The following is an 18,687-nucleotide window of genomic DNA, read 5'->3' on the forward strand; positions in this document are numbered from 1 at the left end:
ACCCTGAGATGAGTTACCCTTTTTACATTCAATACAAAGATCATATATTTACAAATTCACACATTAATGACAATAATACATTGTATATGACATGAAAATGCAATATTAAAGGTGCTGGTCTGTGTCAATATAAAAGCTCTCCACAAACATAGTTAAAGTTGTCATGACATCCCTACAGTCCATACCTGTAACAGTGACAGTATGGCTGAGGCTGCTGGACTCGGAGTCGAGGTGAAGCGTAGTTAAACTGGCAACTTCATGCTCCTCACAAGCAGCACCTCCGCCCAGACTGTCCTGATCTAATGAGCTTCCCCGACCATCTCCTCCAGATCCAGCTCCACCTCCACAGCCTTCTGAACTAAAAGTAAAATCTATAAAAAGAACAAAAACAATTCAAAAACACCAAGTAAAAGGCGAGATACGGATTCAGAACACAGAACATAAAATCCAACAAAATAAAGTTGGGCAAATGCCATAGTAGATAAAAATGTATTGAGGATCTTTTCTTAGTTTCTTACTATCAAATTTGCAGGTGGAGTATTGAAAGGCATTGAAGGAGTCGGACTGGCTGTCTGAGCTGATGATATCAGAACCACTGGCACTTGCAGGCGATGTCCACTCAGAGGGAACCCCAGGGTCATCGATGGGCCGGGGATCATCAGAGGGTCGCGATCCAGGACTCTGACCTGCCTCTAGGAGTTCAGGCAGGTCCCGAGGAACCTCCAGACTTCCTGGGCTGCTGCCACGACGGCCCTGTGAATCATCAAGGGGCAAGCGGGGTTTGAAGCTTCCATGCGTTTGTGACAATCAAATACTTATCTTGTATGTTTGCATAATGTGTTTGTGTTGCACTAACTACTGTTCCTTTGGTTCTCAGTCTCTCCTGGATGAACTCATCCATGAGGTCAGAGAAATTTGGGTTGGTGCTCCCTACGTCACTGGAGACTGGACGGGCTTTCTGGACCACCTCCTCTTTGTTGGCTGCGTACACACACACACACACACACACACACGAACATTAAAACATCTAGACAGATGGATTATGATTGCCGATGACAGGAGCACTAACTTGTTCAAACTCCTGTTCAATCAATCACCCACTCACACACAAATAATGGTAAAATAAATACGCGTAGACAAGGCCAGATGTGACAAATACATGGGGAGTGTAAAAAATGAAATAACATGATGATGGAGACAGTAACAGATACATAACCACACATACAGTTCAAAATACATTTAACTACAAGTAACATAATGTTGTAAATAGGAATGGGACAATATATGAGATTATCGCACATCATGATAAAAAGTTCTTATAATTATTTCATCATGGTTAATATCAATAAATGGCATAGTAGGGAAGTTTCATGCGACTTATTTTGAAAAGCCACAAGGGAGAACCTGCATCTTTTAAGGAGGACTTCATGATTGATATCTTTATTTATTTAAGAGCTAAGATTCTTGTTTTTGACTGTAGATGATTCACTAAAAATATGCATTCTTAGCAACATGTCTTTGTACACAGTACATTTTCTATAATTCTTATGTTAAACACATATTTTTTTACAGACATTAGTAACATTGGTCCAGCCATTTCCTCTGTATGTATAAAATGTGCACTGGTCTAAAGTTGCGCACGTTTTCAGACAGAAATCCCTGCCTGAAAATCAGAATTATATTGTCCCATGCCTAGTTTGACTTCCTGCTATGGTCTCATCTTATTTAGGGATGTAGTGACATGTATGACCAGAAACTGACACATTTCTACCCGAACACCAGCCCTGTAGCATCAAAAACAGGCTTATTTTACTTAAAAACTGATGCTTTATCAGAGATTGTATTAAAATGTCACAATATTCACATGAAAAACTTAACCTCGCTGAAGTGTTTAAAGTCTATCTGGATAGTAAGAGTAGTCCTAATGTGTATGCACTTTGGACCTTGAGGTAATCGAGACAAATGTTAAAATAAAAAGCCACATCACCGCAGGCACATCAAAACCCACCAGGTAAGCAATGCAGGGGGGTTAATTCACACCATGCACATAGAGCAAGAAAGACTGTCACCTTGTTAGGTCTAATCAAGAAGCAGGTACGTTACTATGAGTTATGTTGCTGTTAGATTGGAGACAATGATAGCGGTCAAAGGTGTAAATCTGCTGCTTGCAACATTTGGTAACCAACTGTTTAATCCTGATGGGAGTTTACAAAGCCTGATTGAATCAACACCTCAGAGTCATAAATGTGCTAAATAAATCCTAGTTACTTTGTTCTGACTGAAAAACCTCAAAATAAATGGCCACAAAGTTAACATGTATTTCAACTTGCCGCACATTTTCCTAACTCTGCTCACAGGAGCAAGTCTGGGAAAACTCCTGGACCTCAAGATGCAGCGTTACGTCATTTTGTCTGCTGACTGTTTAGTTTAAGCAGTTTATTAGAATCAGCAGCAATCATCATGAGAGGAAAATGATGTTAGGAGCAAACAGATTAACAACTCTGTTTAGGGTTAACTTGGTTGAATCATCTCTAAAATGTTACCATGTAACATTTTTTGCAGTCAAAAAACATGATAACTATTTGATTTTGATACATCTTCGGGTCCAGATGTACGTCATAAACTTAGCTGTCTTGTGGTATACTAGTGAACTGGAATGGTTGGTTCTCATACCACAACATCACCGACGGTAATATCTGCAAAATTCAACAATCTGCCTGTCCTTATGGCAGAAGAAATACAAATATATATATGTATGCATGCTTTGTTTGTTCAGCCAATCAGGACAGGATATTTGTGTAGTAACGCTGCCAATGCTTTTGAAGTTGAATGTTTGCAAAGACTCCTCAAAACTCTTGTCGGGTGACTACTGGGCCTCCTGGTGGACCATGAAGGTACTGCAGATAAGAGGTAATAAAACATAAAAATATAGAGGGGTTCTCAATTTTGACAATAATAAAATTATGTTAATGTGTTTGAATTATTATGGACAATTTTAGGCCTGATTGAAAGTTAATTTATGGGATTACTTGATCCCTCAGTCGTGTGTATTGACAGTTTTTTTTGACATAATTTATGGGCCACTGAAGAAAATTCTTAAGTTTGGGAATGGTTGCTCTAATACACAACTGTAAAGCCTTCCTGCATATTGACTACCTGCCAAGAAAATAGTCACTGCTTTCCACAAAGATAAAGGCTGAAAATAGTCTCGAGCAACAGATTTTTGACATCACTGAGTAGCAGGGCTGATTTAAAAAAAACACTGCCAAGCAACTAATTGCTACAAAATGCTGACATCTTGGCCCTGCGATGGACTGGCGACCTGTCCAGGGTGTATCCGCCTTAAGCCAGGTCTGGTGGGACTGGCACCAGCAGCCCCACGACCCCTCATGTGGAGAATAAAGCGGTAGACAATGAATGAATAAATGAAGCTGACATCTGTTACACAAAGAGTCAGCACGGCTTGACTGGGGGTTTGAAGGCCCTCACAATCGACCGTAGTACGGCAAAACAAGCAGATAATATGAAGATGCAAATACAAAATTGCAAACGACAACACGCATCTGACATGAAAGACACAAACCAAACGTATGTACAAATGATTGGTAGATGCTGTTTGGCACACGTTGGCAGGCAACATCTCTGAACAAAGTGAGAAAGAAAATGAGCCTGCACAACAGCAGGACGGATGCATCAAGACCGATGCAGGCAATGAATCACAGTGAATCACTCTCAAGCATCAAGTGATTTCACCCCAGTTCTGCAGCCCTTTGCTGAGAAAATTAAATACATTCTTATTAACTGTTGATTTAAATGTGCAGTTTAACAAGTACACTTGCTCTGTGGGACTGTGAAGAACCACCAACCATTGTGGATTGTTGATTAGATGGTACATAACCATTCTTATCCATTTGAATTCTGTGGAAACCACTTATTATAGAAATGGTAATTTTATACAAGTTCCTATGCTGCAATCTAGTGGTCTGAGGTTGAACTACAGCAATATGCTTAGACTAAATGTAAAGGCTTTCCTCACGAGTAGAGTAATACACACCAATGACTTTCCTTTAAAAACTCATCTTCCATATCTTTGAATGTATTCTACATGTTACAAGGCTCTGGAGATGGAAAGTGCCATTAAACATTCTGAAGGGCCTCAGTGGGGTATTATATAATCCCCCTTTTTCTAACCCATGCTTTATCTTTTTACCAGGCACTTGTGTTTTTCTGTGGACTGTTGTTTCCTTCTGTGCAGCTGAAGAGGGGCCAGAGTCCGGGAACGAGGCGAAGGAGGGATGAGGAGGCTGCATGCAACACTAAGGAGCAGGAGGAGGAAGTGGAGAAAGAGGGAAATGGGCAGAGGAAGTTAAAATCCCAGAACCATAAGAAGGAAAAGGACAGAGGAGGGACTTCTCTGGAAAAAAAAAAGGTGGGAATGGGGGGTCCTTGACAAGAGGCAGGATGGAGGAGGGGCTACGATCAAGAGAAAACACATCAACAGGGAGTTGAATTTCAGTCCAGTAGCAAGATGAGTGTCAGCCAAAAAAAAAAAAAAAATCATTCCATCATAACAAACCAGTTAAAACAGCCAAAAGAAAAAGAGAGTTGTTGATGTTTGTGTTTTGTGAGTATTTGTCTCTCCACAGTTGTTGTTATATCTGCTGTGTCCTTTATGAGAGCTTCGTTCGTCGCAATCCTCACCTGGCGTCGTCGTCTTTCGCCCAAAGTAGCCCAGGACATGTGAGTAGAGGTCTCTTAGCGATGCATCACCCATTGCAGCCCGGCCCTGCCGCTGTGGTGATGAGCCTTGGGATGAGCCCTGACCCCGGGGTCGGGGTTTGGAAGACAGAGCGTGAACCACAGTCTTATAAACGCCACCAAGAAGGGCTCCCTGGTGGTGACGTGATGAAGTGCTGCCTGGCTCCTGGGAGCGCGAGCGGGAGGCTCGAGAACGCAATGCTGAACGGCCCAAACGGCCACGCACACCCGTCGACACGCCTGAGGAACCTGAAATGCTTGATAACACTTCTGAGTGACCCTGTGAGCCCCCACCAGGTCCCACACATGATCCAGGATGTTTGTCTACATCTCCTCCACTTCCAGCTTTGTTTTCCAGACCTCCAGAACCTGCTGCGCCCCCTGCCCTGCTGCTATCAGTAACAGTCCCAGAGGCTAATTTCTCATGTGTTTTATGGCTGATTCCAGCCACAGAGACAAACTTACCTGCACCCCCTGCTCCCAGCTTTCCACCTGACCCCACCCCAGCTCCTGGCCGTTCCCCAGCTGAGTGGCTATGAGTGTGAAAGTGACTGAGGCGGCGCAGCCTGGCTTTCCAGTGAGCCTCTTTACTCTCAAGGGGGTTGTGAAACTGGACAGACTCAGTTGAGGGCCGGAAACTGACATGAACTCCCCCAGAATGGTGCCTCTTAGCACTAATACGGGACACTTTGAGCTTAGTAGGATCTGATGATTGGGGGTTTTGGTTTGATTCCAGGCTATTTTCTAAGGGGTTTGTATCTTGTCTAATAAAACTAGACGGTTCATTTCCTGCTGCTTCTTTATCATCCTTTTTCTTGTCCTCTAAATCCCCCCACATGTCACATTTACCTTCCAATCCCACTGCCCTTCCTGTATCTTTCTTTTTCTCCCCACAGCTTCTTTCTAGGCTAGCACTTCCTTTAGCATTGGATGATGGCCACTGACACTGCAGCTCCAGGCACTCATAAATGCTGCGCTGCTCTGTCTCATTCTCCTCTGTTGAATCCACACTGCTGTGTCGCACTGATTTAATTCCCTGCCTGTCCTCTTTTACCACCTGCCTTGCCTCTCCTACCTGTCCTGTAGATTCTATTTGTGCTCTAGCAACCCCCGTTTGGACAGGTGCAAATAAAGAAACCCTGTTCTCTAATGAAAGACCAGGACTATCTCTTTCTCCAGCCTCCTCCTTCCTCTCACCTCCTCTGTGAATGAAGTAGTCCCTAATTGAGGAAAATAAATCATCCTCCTCTGCCCCAGCTCCCAGTTCACCCTCTTCTACATCAGCCTCTTTTTCAGTAGAAAAGGAGAAAGCAGAATCCCAGTCGCTTACCCAATCAGAACTAGAGCCTTGGCTTCGAGAGCCAATCTGGTGCCAGAACTGTTCATGAACACTACCATCATCTTGCCCCTCTGAGGTCAAAGAAACAACACCGTTTGAGTGGGTAAAAGGGGTGGGAGAAGGGGGGTGGGTAGGGTGTGGAAGTGGCTGAGTTGTGGCTGCTAGATTAGAAGTGGCAGAGTGGTTGTGGTGGGGGTTTGGGATCAAAGTGGGATCACTCTGAGGGTCTTCACCTTTGACCCGCTCTGCGATGAAAGGCTCCATGATGTCAGATGCACTGCTGCTTCTCGGAAGCGAGGAAGGCGCTGGGGCATCCAAGTCACAAGCCACGCCCTGGAAAACATCCGAGCCGGCAGTAGGAGGGGCCTCATCACTCTGAGAGGAGTGACGCATCCGAGAGGTACGGGTTGTCAGCATGATCGGTGGGTCCTCAAGGTCTGGTAATTGAGGAGGATAAAGGAAGAAGAAGGAGGTTAGCAAACAATATATTTGAATAAACACTTGTAAATTAATAAACTCTTACAATGATAGCTTAAAAAAGCTTAAAAAGTCAGTCTTTCTCCTCTTCGAGAGAATAACTAGCAACATCAAGCTCAATCACAATAGCATGCTTGATTCTGACCAATCTTGGCGAGAAGAATGCCATAGGAGCTTCTGATGAGGTCACACCATTGGCACCACATAAAATAAGTGTACTAAATCTGCTGTGAGAAAAAGAGAAACGAAAAAAAGTCCTGGATGACAACTGCTGTTTAGTTTTGAGTCAAACTCTGTATCCACTGTGTAGGTGCTACTCTGCAGATACATCATATAATAGCATTTAATGCATGCATTCATGCATACAAAATAGATTTCTTTTGAAATGACATTCATATTTTGCAGTTTTCTAAAGCAAGATGTTGATGGTAGTGAAAGGGATTTAAAATAATGGCTAAATAAAGGTTTGTGTAAGGCCGATGAAAAACAAATGAAACAAGGGGGAACATGCCTGTGGGCAGGGAGGCAGACCGATGAACACATCAGGCTCGAGAAACAAGCATGCAGACAGATATACAGGCAGTTTCATGTAGGAGCTCAGACACATGCACTGTCTCCATCGACTGGTTCAAACGTCTACTTCTAAAATTGACTTAAAAACATTTGTAAAATAAAAAAATAGTTTGGCCAACTACAAAGAGCATTCAGTACACTTTTAACAGTTGTTAAAGACAGACAGCACCATTAGGAAACACAAAACTAACCAATGCAATTGTCACTTACTTCTGAATAACCCATTAGCAATGAAAAGAATAATATTGTTTTAACTAAGCAACTGAATGGAGTCTTCACCTAGGGAAGACTTGTATCTAATTACGAGATAACTTAAGTTTCTCTATTTTCAAAATAGAAAAAATAAATGAAGTTGTTGCAACAGTATGGTACAATTGTTCATCACGTGCAAAAGTTCAGCGATGAGACTGCACAGCTTCAAGAGAATGATCATCTTAGGTTAAAGCCAAACAGGAAAGGGATATATAATTCCATACTACAGATAATAAGAGGACATAGGAAGACGGAGAAGACATGACAGACATGAAGTTTCATTCTCTGACAGATGTGAAGAAGACTACTATTTTCCAGGCAGACAGGTAGTGCAAAGAGTGTGTACCTGCCAGCTGGTCGGCAAGGGGGGGTAGTAAAGGGTGGTGGTGGTGGAGGACAGGAATAGGCGGAGCCAGAGCAGGAGCACTCTTAGCACTGCGGATAAAGGCTGAGGAGAGCAGAGAGTCCCCTGTAGAACAGCTACGTAGGGCTGAAGAATTGGGAGGAACAGATGGAAGAGAAAGAGAAGAAGGGGGCACAGTGTGAACAGAGAAAGAGCAGAGGGAAAGGAAGGCAGTGTTGAAGTGAGGTGAGGTTAAATAGGATGTAAATGGAGAGGATGTTTATGTGAAAGGGGTAGATAAAAGGGGGTGTCAGATATAATGACAAAAAAGAATGAATAAAGTAAATAGAAAGAAAAAAGAGGAAAGTTGAAGGGCAGACTTTGAGGGAAAGGGAAGGTGGAGGAGGTGTGAGACAGGGTTAATTCTGGAAGGAAGATAGTGAGAGGCTAGAGGCAGCTCCCTGGTGTGATATAATTAAATTGCAAAACAAAGTTGTATGCTAGTTTGACCACATCTTTGATTTTATAAAACATTCACCGTTGAATACGACTACCTGTGTGTCTGTGATGTCCAGTACAACTTATTTTACACTGACTTTACCTTCAATAATGACTATCAACACATTGTCTGTTTTAAGTAACGTTACTGGTCTTGTGTTATGAAAAATAGGCAAGGTCAAGCACAGACAGGTAGTGTGTTTCCCTGTCTGGTTTCTCAATTTTGATCCATTTTATTAATGGTAAATACTAAATTATCTTGATTTTTTTTTTAGGGCCCACATACACCCTGTGTACAGTGATCTTGTATATGATTAATCCTTACATCCATTCTAATAGTTATATTCAATAAGTGAAATCTGGAAATTGTTTATTTAATCCAATAATCTGACAAGAAGGATATGCAACAACTTGCATCAAATAGGCAGGCAAGAGGAAAACAAAGCACCACTTTCTTCCTGTTAAATTCCCTTAAACATTCACATTAACACTTTTAGATGGATACAAAAAACAATGTCTAAATAATCAGATAGCATTTTCCCCACAAACGTTAAGAGGTTCTTCCTCACAGTCATGAGAAGGAGAGACATTTAGGAAGGTGAATACTGACCTACAGTCTTCTGGCGGACAATACTTCTGGCCTTTTCGATGCCTGGTGAGCCAGCAGTGGTGGCGCTCCTCTGTCTCATTGCTAAAGCCTGGCCTGGTTGATCTCGGCTCCAACCTTTTGAGAAGGAACGATCCACGACTTGCCGCTGGCCCTCTGAACCGATACCTTGTGTATGCACAGACAAAAGGTATTAAGGAATGAGTTGTTGTGAATGCCAGTTCATTGTTCATGTTACTTGGAAATTCATTTTGGTTAGCACGGAGAAACTGCCAGACCTTGCAGACAACATGCAGACAAGATGAAACTGAAAGTTTCAGCTGGCGTGTCTATGGCTGGTAATACCAGACTTTAATTCTCAGATCCTACCTACTATCAAAAAAGGACTTGTCATTTGGTATTCATATTTGATATCTGTGAGAAAATAAGCAGGACACAGGATTGTACCGATATCTAAGAAAGCTCCAAACACATCACAGATGTGTAAAGGAAGATAATGACAAACCAGAGAGAATGTGTGGGTTGTTTCTCTGTGCATGGCTCTTTAAAAAAAAAAAATATATAATAAAAATAATAATAATAATAATAATAATAATAATAATAATAATAATAATAATAATAATAATAAAAATACCATTCACCACTGGATTCATACTCATCATCTGCCATTTATCAGAGTGGACCTATGAAGGTTGTTGAGTATATTATTTGTGTCAGTGCCATGTCAACATGGGGGCCACTGATTTACACCTTGATGTAATGTAAGTCTGAACAGCTTGGATAGCTTTGGATTATGGCAGAACATTTGCTAAATCAAAACCTGAAATGCATCCAGACTGACAGTAACTGATCATCTCTAACATTGTGCTGTAGCAACAGTCTGAGGCCATGTCTGCACGAATGCGTATGTGAATACTTAGTTAAAGATAACATGTCAAAAAATGACTATCAGGAAGTATCAGGAAGGTCCTCAATGATATACCAACCTTTTCGTTTCTTCTGTTTTTGTTCACTGAGTTTGTCCAGAGGCAGCTCATTGAGGTCAACACTGTACAGGTTCCTGGCCAAAACCTAAGAAACAAAGATAAACACTGCTTCAACACTTTCAAACCAACTATCAGCGAGAAAAAAAACAGGAATGGTCAGTCACAGCGACTAAAAGAAATAACACTCTCAAAACGTGTTATTACAGATAGTGTAGTGGAAACTTTTAAAGAGATTTTGTGAAGGAATCGTGTTTCTGTTATGGCGCTTTTGTACACTAGGCAAAGTTTTGCATTTTGTATTTATTATTTAGCATTTCCCCACTCGACAGGAACAAAAGCCTATTAGAGTGTGCGTCCAAATATGCTGTTGAGCTTGTAAATTCCTCTGGGTCTCCAAACATGAAAAGTAAACCAAGGGAAGTGAGCATATTTGACAACATTCTACATGAAAGCATTGAAGTGAAAAGCAATTCGCTCAGAGCCGAGTACAAAAACCAAACTCGGCTCTGTATCTGCGTCCTGAGGATTTCAACATTCTGGGGACACACCCAAGTTTGCATCTGTGTTTGTCAACACCTACTGATGTGGGCCGTTCTTTTCGAAACTCACATCTGTAAACACTGCCTGGCCCAGCTAATGGTTACATAATCATCACTCGTACTGCCATCCCTTGCATTAGAAAAAGTAGTTTGATTTATACAGTATGTATACAGTAGCCCCCAAAGATGAATCCTTGTCTTATTCATACCCATCCATAGTGGACCATGTGTTTGACAGCACCTGAAAACATGATAATTCCAGTACCTTGGTCAGGGTTTCCATGGTGAGAGACCACTCGGTAACCAATTCCTCCCAGCAGGTCAGAGAGGTGAGGACAGAGAGGAGGTCATCCCACAGTTCCCTGCTTATGTAGACATTTAGGTTCCCCTTAATCCAGGCTACAATCAGTGTCTGTGTGGAAAGGAAGAGTAAAGGGATGAAACATTATAAGAACAAAACTTAGTACTCTAATTACCACTTGTTGTACTGAAAGTAATGTACCTGAAAGATAGGTCCAGCCAGTCTCCCTGACAACGTGTTGTTCTTCTTGCCCTGAGGCATAATTGATGGTGGTCTTTTCATCACAGACTCCGTCACCCTGAGCAGAACCAGTAAGATTTGCTCCCTGCCAAGCAGATACAACCATTAAAGCTGAAGCCTGAGACATTTTAAATAGTGGCACAGTAATTACACTTCTAAATGCTTTAATATTGCTCGTCTCTTGCTTTGTGTTACTGTAGATTATCTTTTTACCATGTTTTGTGGTCCATGGTCTCGTGCATGACAAGGCTGCGATAGATGTTCAGGACTCGCTTGCACATGTCCACATGCTCTTCTAAAAGTATCTTGATGTCGTTGGCAGGCTCCAATAGAAAAACATTAGAGGAGTGGGTGATAAATACCTGCAGACAAGAACACAATTTATTAGGATGTTAAATTTGTGTCAAAAACTGTTGTGAAGGAAGTTTCCTCAAGGTTATAAAAATAAAAATAACAAGATGCTGCAACAGTGAGACAATTGTGTGTATGAGTAAGACAGGAAGACAAGTTTACGCAAGAACATACCTGTAGTGTAGTCTGAACTCCAGCATGTACACTGTACTCCAGCAATTCACTGTCGATCACTTTGTTCATTCCCTGACAAGATAAACAAATACACAGTTCTGTTTACTCAAAACAAAAAAACTTCACTGTACAAGACACAAATATCAGCATTATCTCAGCCTAAATGACATTGACAAAGAACATGTACACCATCATTTACTTGAATAATGGAACAGTTCCCATTACTTGTTTTATGTCATTCCTCACCTCATCCTCTGTGTCCCTGAGCTGAGAGCCTGAGTCCAGACTGTTGGCTGTGGCTATGGGATAAGGACCCTCTTCTGGCTCCTTCATAAACACTGGCTTGTCCTCCATGGAGATCCACTCCTGGTAAACACGAACCACTTTTCGCATTGCTGCGGCCTCACACATAGGAAGAAGAAATGCCTATATTGGGGGAAGACACATTATCACATGAATAATGCCATCCAATCTCATCATGAACTTTAAAATGTATTTTACTAGGAACTCTTACTGAGGTGAACATATTTTTCACAAGCTAGACTTGTTCCAACAACCCATTAACAACGAATAACATAAAAAAAACTATAAATACAGACATTAAGAAACGAAAAAGCCTCAGTACCACTCTCAAAAACATCTCGATAAGAGAAGAAGAAAAAGTGAGGTCTGTATTAGAGATGCTTTTGTTGTCAAATATGTTGACGACTGAATGCAGAAAGAAATTTGAAGTCGGATACAGATGACAGAAATCTTTTCCTGAACAGGTAAGTAATTGAGCTTCAGCAGACACACCTTCACTTTCAAACTCTGCCTGTTGTTGACGCGAAAAAAATAGGTGTTTGGGTATATGCAACAACAGAATGTATCACCGGATAAAAGTGCAGCTCCTTATTTCCATGTTATGTGCAAGTCAAAGGTGTAACACTGCAATAGCGACATAATGTCAAAAACTATCATTTCTCATTCACCTGTCTAAAGATCTCTGTGATGAAGTTGACGTTGGTTCTGGAGTTGGTCAGCACTCTCCTCACAACCTCCATGTCAGTCAGCTGCTCTTCATCAATGGAGCAGAGTGAGGAGGAGCTGGGTTCCCTCTCAGTCAGCGTAGATGTGTTGGAGTGGCTCTGCTCAGGCTCATTTCCCATCCCTGGCCCTCCCGACAGCCCCATGCTGCCTCCACCTGGCCCGGAGGGACCGCTGCCACCTTCCAAGTGACTGCTACCTCCAATGCCGTCGTCTGAGCTGCCTGCAGAGCGAGCGGCCAGGCCAGCTGCTGCTCGCTGGAGGTCAAGAGTAACAAAGGTAATAAGGTAAGATGGGAAAACTAAAAGAAAATAACATTTGGCAACAACTTGACTCTCAACTTCATATATTGTTCTAGATGAGGTCTTTGACAAGAAAAATCCATTAAACATCAAAAAATAATGTTGTGTTTATGATGTCTAGAAGAATATCTCTATAGTCAGGATCAGCAGCCTTGCCCATTTGGCAACTAAATGTGTCAGAACTAAGCAGCAAAATAGTGGTGGATCACCTGTATGTTCTTGGGGACAATTTCTCCCTCTGTTCCTGGGATATGTGTTTGTGTGTTGGGTCGTGGCTCCAGCCAGAAGGAAACCAGCCAGCGTATGAAGATGACACGGGCCTGAATGAAGCTCTCCCTGGTGCAATACAGTGTCTCCCCACTGTCCGGCTCTCGACGAACAACACTGTAGTACGGCTTAGGACGCATCGGAGGCACATCTAAAAGGAGAAGAGGAAAACCTTTAAAACGTTGCTGTTGAGTCCATGAGTTAAAGTGACACAGATTTACAGTGTCACATTCATTTAGTTGATTTAATTGGACTGACCCAGTATGGGGTTGTAGAGGCTGGTTTCCATGGCAAAGTTGGGAAATATGTGAGGAAGGTAAAACTTCCTGAAGTGACCAAAGAGGAAGCTGAAGCCCCGTTCATGGTTGTCTTTACAACGCCACTCCAGAGACTTGGCCTAGTGGCCACACACAAACATCACACACACAGACACAATTGTGAGTTATCCAGAGAGCATTACATACACAAAATGGGGTCAAGTGGAGAAGAGCACCATTGTTTTAGGGGAGAATGCGATCAGCGTGTTCATGAGTGAATGCTTGTGTATACAGTATGTGGCAGCAGGAGGAGGTAGAAAGAAAAAATCTGAGGGAGTTAGTGACACTAGATAAATGTCAGTAACTATTATGTGACATATGTTTAGCTTTAGGGTCATTAATAAAGCATCAGGATGTGTGGAAATATGTTAGCGGTGTTAGTAAGAAATACTGATAATACCTGGTTTACCATGTATTTCAGTAGGGCTTCTAGGAAGTAGGCAGTAAGGTCTTCCTGGTTCTTGTCACCTGACTGAGGAGGAACCAGTGGAGTGATCTCTTCCGGGGTCACCTGAACTGCAGGGGAGGAATGATAATATTAACATGAATAGCAATCCAAGTAAAAATGGATGGGTTTCCATTTTTTATCCAAGCTTAATTGTTTAACTAGATTTTTTTTATATAATATTATATAATGGTGAGCTCATTTATCATTTAACCGTTTACTGTACTAACTCTCAGTCAAAGTCAGTGGCGGGTTGATCAGAGTGTCCAGGGTGCGTGGCGATCCGTGGCAGAGAGGAGCCGGGAAGCCGGGAATCAAACAGGCAAACATACAGAGCTGCTCCCGCTCCGCATTACTCTGTAATGCCTGCATCCACAACAGGAACAAACGCACGCCTTCACGACGGATCTGCAACGATGACAACGAGAGAAGAAGTATGAGGAGATGTTTTTTTTCTCAAAATAAAGATTTCTAGGAGAAGTAGACGGTGTGCATATCCTCTTTAGAGGCCAGAGGATTAGAATATAGGAGCTATGATTGACACCATATGCAGTTAACAGAGCAGTACCTTTAAAGAGTTCCCAGTGTGTAACAGCTTCTTAAGAATCAGCCCTGAGAAAAGAAAGACATATCGGCCAGGTCATTCAACACTATAGCCCATTGTGGCCATGACAGATGTTAGCCAGCTGAGAACACATTAGCAGCTTACGTTACGTTTATGTGTATTATGGAAAATAACATGTCTTTGTTACACATGGTTTTCTGGTGTAATCTAAACTGCTTTACATATGTGCAACATGTTTGATGAAAAAGACAGAGTGTGATTTGCGTGAGATACCGATGCTGTGGAACTGCCATCGGCTCTGGATTCTCTCTGGCAAGAGCTGGAGGATTTTCTGTGGGGGAGGGAAATTCAATTAAGATAAATAATTAGAATTAGTTGAAGTGAAATACATGTTTTTTTTTGTTTGTTTTTTTAATTTGCTGGTATGAAAACTCTTAATATTAGTAGATTTAAGTCAGTTTGACATTGTAATCAGTGGTTCCATAAACCCTTTTTATTTTCCAGCTAACTTCACCTATCAAAGAAAGCCTATATTAGGCACATTCTTTTATCTGGGCTCTCACTTTCCTCGTGCCTTGTCCAGGCCTGTTCTGAGTTTAAAGGAGTGTTCATAGTGTGGAGGGACACATGGGCATCAGCAACACTCATGTTATCTTCATGGCTCTAAGAACCACTCGTGCTGGCAGTCTTGGTCTGAGGTCAGTGCCACCTGGTGTTGTGATACTGTGCAAGACCAACAGGAATCACAACCACCTGTTGTTTAATGTCAGCTCGTATTTTCAGAGCGCCGTTCACCGTTCGTGCACCTCTGAATCTAGCATTTAGTTAGAGATTGCTAAACAACAATGCCCTATTCACAAGTAACACTTGTGAAGGTTGTGTCAGCACTCCGCAATGTTGCCTTTTGGCTATCTACAATTGACTGTTGTTTAAAACAACCAAACTTCCCAATCAGCCTGAGCCTAGAAAGAAATGACTTAATAATGGAATAATAGACATCTTTATTTCCACTGTGTTTTGTATGCAGAGATGCTTATTATGAAACAACAGCAGCTCTGAGGAGAAGTGCCTCGTCTTTTACTGGTGATTTGCCAGTAACCACGACTGACATTAAAGAGGCCTGTTTTATTATTACAGTAAGTGACTTGTTTCCTGAAATCCAATATCGCACATCTCAATGAGATTAATTAGAAGCCTTACTCCAATCACATACTGCTGTGCACATTAAATAAAAGGCTATGGTTTCTAGACATCCATTTTGAGTAGGAATTTATATTTCATTACCTCAAAGATAAAGAGGATTGAGTCCAGCTCCTCCCTCTGAGATTTGTGACCTGAAATAAGTTCAAATATTTACTGTCCAAAAATAGTGCAAAATTAAACACAGACTAGCTCAAGGACAACATAATAATGCAGCTTTGTTATGGAGCATTTATTGCTTTACTTTGCCTGTCCTGTTACAGCTTTGTTGTCCACTTTGCACAGTAATGAAATTTACCTTTTTGCTTGAGGCTGGCCTCGATGGTGACAAAGTTTTCAAAGAAGACATAGTAGATATGGGAGTAGTGCAGGTCAAATAACTGTTTCAGCTCTGATGGTTCCGCGTTTTCTGTAAAATAAGGGGGGAAATAAAGACTTCACTAACACACAGAGACTACAGTCAACTACAATGTCTTCAGGTGGTAAAACGCAGATGTAAGTGAGAAACTTTAAGCTCAGTCCAGGCAAAAGCTTGCATCTTTCTATAACTCCTAAAGATACCGTGAACTGGATGACTGAAAACACTTTGTCTGGGTGCTTATGTGCCCTTCACCAAACACAGAAATCTCTGGTAGTCTGACAAAAGACGCACACACAAAGTAGTAAAATAGTAATCTAATTTTAAAAAAACAATTAAACCAGTTGAAAGACTTTCTCTGTCATTTTTTTTGGAAAAGCTTGAGACTTAAAAGTAAAAACACATCTTGAATGAGGAGAAAAAGGCATGTTGTTGAAACCACACATTTCTCACATCTCATCACAGGAAGTACATTGTGTAAAATAACCTCACTGCAGCATCTGGCTCCTGTAAACATGCTTGTGTAATATCACGCCACTAAAGAGAAAAAGCTCACAGACAGGTCTGGTTCCCAGGCACAGGTTATATTATATATTCTCTTGTAAAGGATCGGAAGTTTATCTAAATGTGTTCTGGACTAAATCTGTATCTCAACACCACTGGCTGTCATTATTAGGAGGCAGACACACTGACTCCGACACAGAGATAAAATGTGTTCAAACTGAAAATACAACCATGATAGTTCAGAGGTAGTTCAAACAGAAATGTACTCCCCCAAAGAGCACACACATTAGGCTATACAATTAAACAAGAACACACGACACGACATGTACTAACTGTATAAACAGCCATATTATTTACCAACTCTTCCCACGCAAGGGTAATGCAATGGTATAGTGCTGGATGCTCGATCTCATGTGCTTGGATCCATAATGACCAGAGATACAATATTGTGCAAAGGTTTTAGACACATTCAGACTCTTGTGGAATTACATGCAGAGACAGATGTATTTGTTTATAGCGTCAATCCAAAGAAGAACTGAAGTGCAAAAAGTGCAGCAAGCAGAAGTGAAGCTGATATAAAGACAATGAGTGGTTACAGCTGTATAGAGTTGCTTTAGTTTTTTTGTTTGTCAAGTTAAGTGATAAATAAAAACATCACTTTTATTTTCATTAAGCCACTTGACCTCACTTTTAGTGCTGAAAACTTGTCATGCAATCACCTCATGTTCTACTTTACAGTCAATAAATCTACACCAAATTAAATTATTTATTGTGAGGTTGCCATGATGACTTGGTGTTTCTTTTTAACCAGACTAGAACTTTACTCTATAAACACTGTACCGTATAAAAAAACAACAAACTTGCCTTTCTAACAACATACTTAATAACCTGGTTGCATCAAAGAAATGAAAAAAATGTAAATAGCTGCAGTGCAATAATTATTTTCAGTCATGTACAAAATATTTCAGGTGTTCCCAAAAAGATGGCCTGCAGGCCTGTTCTTACTATACACTATATTCTAAACAGCATTGAATTCTAAATCCTGCATATATGAATGAATGAATAAATATGAATAATATTTTTATATTATAATGTTAAATATTATTTTCCACATATAAGTTATCACCTCCATTACACTCCACCACATGTCGCTCCCATGGCTAGTACTGGGTGCAGTGCCACTACGTCAGCATAGGAGAGAGGGCAGAGTTGCAAACTTCACAGAGTTCAATGTTGTTTGGAAAATCGTGTAGTCCATGAAGACTTTAAGGACCAAAGAGTAAGTGCAGGACACACATTTGGTTCCTGTGGGCCAGAGCTGGCCTGTGGGCCTCCTTAAGGAAACCCTGAAATAGTCCGTACATTACTGGAAATAATTATTGCACTGCAGCTATATTGCAAGTTACATTCTTGCTTAAAGCAAGAGTCAATTTGCATTGAAAATGTGTGTGCTCGGATGTTTATCTTTTAAGTGTTTGCAGATTATTAGCGAGCGTTCTTCTTATTTGCAACTATAGCAAAGGCAAACATTAGTTAGTGATAGTACTTGTTTAAGAATAAAGAAAATTGCAGAATTAAATTATGCTTTTGTGAAAGCTATAAAATCCTATACATAAACAACACCAACACTCAAGTGACATTATAGTGGTTATCATCTTCTATTAGTGCAGCTATTAGCCATGCTCGCATGCATTTGATTTAAGTAGAGGTTTGACAACGTGATCATTAAAACTGTGCGGTAAGCTAATGTTTCTGAGCAATATCACTTCTCAAACGATGTCACTACATGTTTGCATGTCTGTGATTGTTATCAAGGCCTCGAGTTCCCTATGGAACACAATGAAGGGGCACACCCATTCTCTGTCTCACTGTCACACACACACTCACAGAGAGAGATTCAAAGAGAGAGAGAGAGACCAGTAGCTCATACAAAAGAAACAGGAAGTTGAGCTACTGCACTGGACATAGAGAGGAAATCATAGAGGCTATTTCCCTCTTAGGTCAGTGTTGATGTGATGTGTGAGACCTAGTGTGCGAGAAATTGAAATATATACACACAATTATAATGTTGTCATTATCATTACCTTGTGGTGATTATTTTCTGTGTTTACTGTAGAGTGTTGCAGCAATTTATGAAGACACCCGGATTAATTCAAGGTCTCTCACTCTCACAACAGTCTGACTAACAGGATGCAGCATCACTGTACCTTAATATCCCTCCTTCCTCAGTCAAACACCACTCCATGAAAATATTCTACTATTTAC

At 41.2% G+C, this 18,687-nt stretch overlaps 1 protein-coding gene across 1 annotated transcript in view; it reads right to left on the reverse strand.

The window, feature by feature from the left end:
- The window catches only part of ralgapa1 (Ral GTPase activating protein catalytic subunit alpha 1), a 59,714-nt gene that overhangs the window by 40,346 nt on the left and 681 nt on the right, over positions 1–18,687 (reverse strand). Inside the window, exons 2-22 of the mRNA XM_083907735.1 lie at positions 15,859–15,969; positions 15,645–15,694; positions 14,634–14,691; positions 14,364–14,407; positions 14,026–14,203; positions 13,751–13,866; positions 13,292–13,430; positions 12,976–13,184; positions 12,410–12,721; positions 11,685–11,864; positions 11,439–11,510; positions 11,127–11,275; positions 10,875–10,998; positions 10,638–10,784; positions 9,830–9,918; positions 8,851–9,014; positions 7,746–7,889; positions 4,702–6,534; positions 857–981; positions 519–753; positions 186–371 (exon numbers count right to left, since the gene is read on the reverse strand). Of these exons, the coding sequence (XP_083763861.1) occupies positions 186–371; positions 519–753; positions 857–981; positions 4,702–6,534; positions 7,746–7,889; positions 8,851–9,014; positions 9,830–9,918; positions 10,638–10,784; positions 10,875–10,998; positions 11,127–11,275; positions 11,439–11,510; positions 11,685–11,864; positions 12,410–12,721; positions 12,976–13,184; positions 13,292–13,430; positions 13,751–13,866; positions 14,026–14,203; positions 14,364–14,407; positions 14,634–14,691; positions 15,645–15,694; positions 15,859–15,969 (4,665 nt within the window). The remainder of the gene's footprint in view (positions 1–185; positions 372–518; positions 754–856; positions 982–4,701; positions 6,535–7,745; positions 7,890–8,850; positions 9,015–9,829; positions 9,919–10,637; positions 10,785–10,874; positions 10,999–11,126; positions 11,276–11,438; positions 11,511–11,684; positions 11,865–12,409; positions 12,722–12,975; positions 13,185–13,291; positions 13,431–13,750; positions 13,867–14,025; positions 14,204–14,363; positions 14,408–14,633; positions 14,692–15,644; positions 15,695–15,858; positions 15,970–18,687) is intronic.

Source organism: Microchirus variegatus (genome assembly GCF_963457635.1).
Source record: "Microchirus variegatus genome assembly, chromosome: 21".
Taxonomy (NCBI): Eukaryota; Metazoa; Chordata; class Actinopteri; order Pleuronectiformes; family Soleidae; genus Microchirus; species Microchirus variegatus.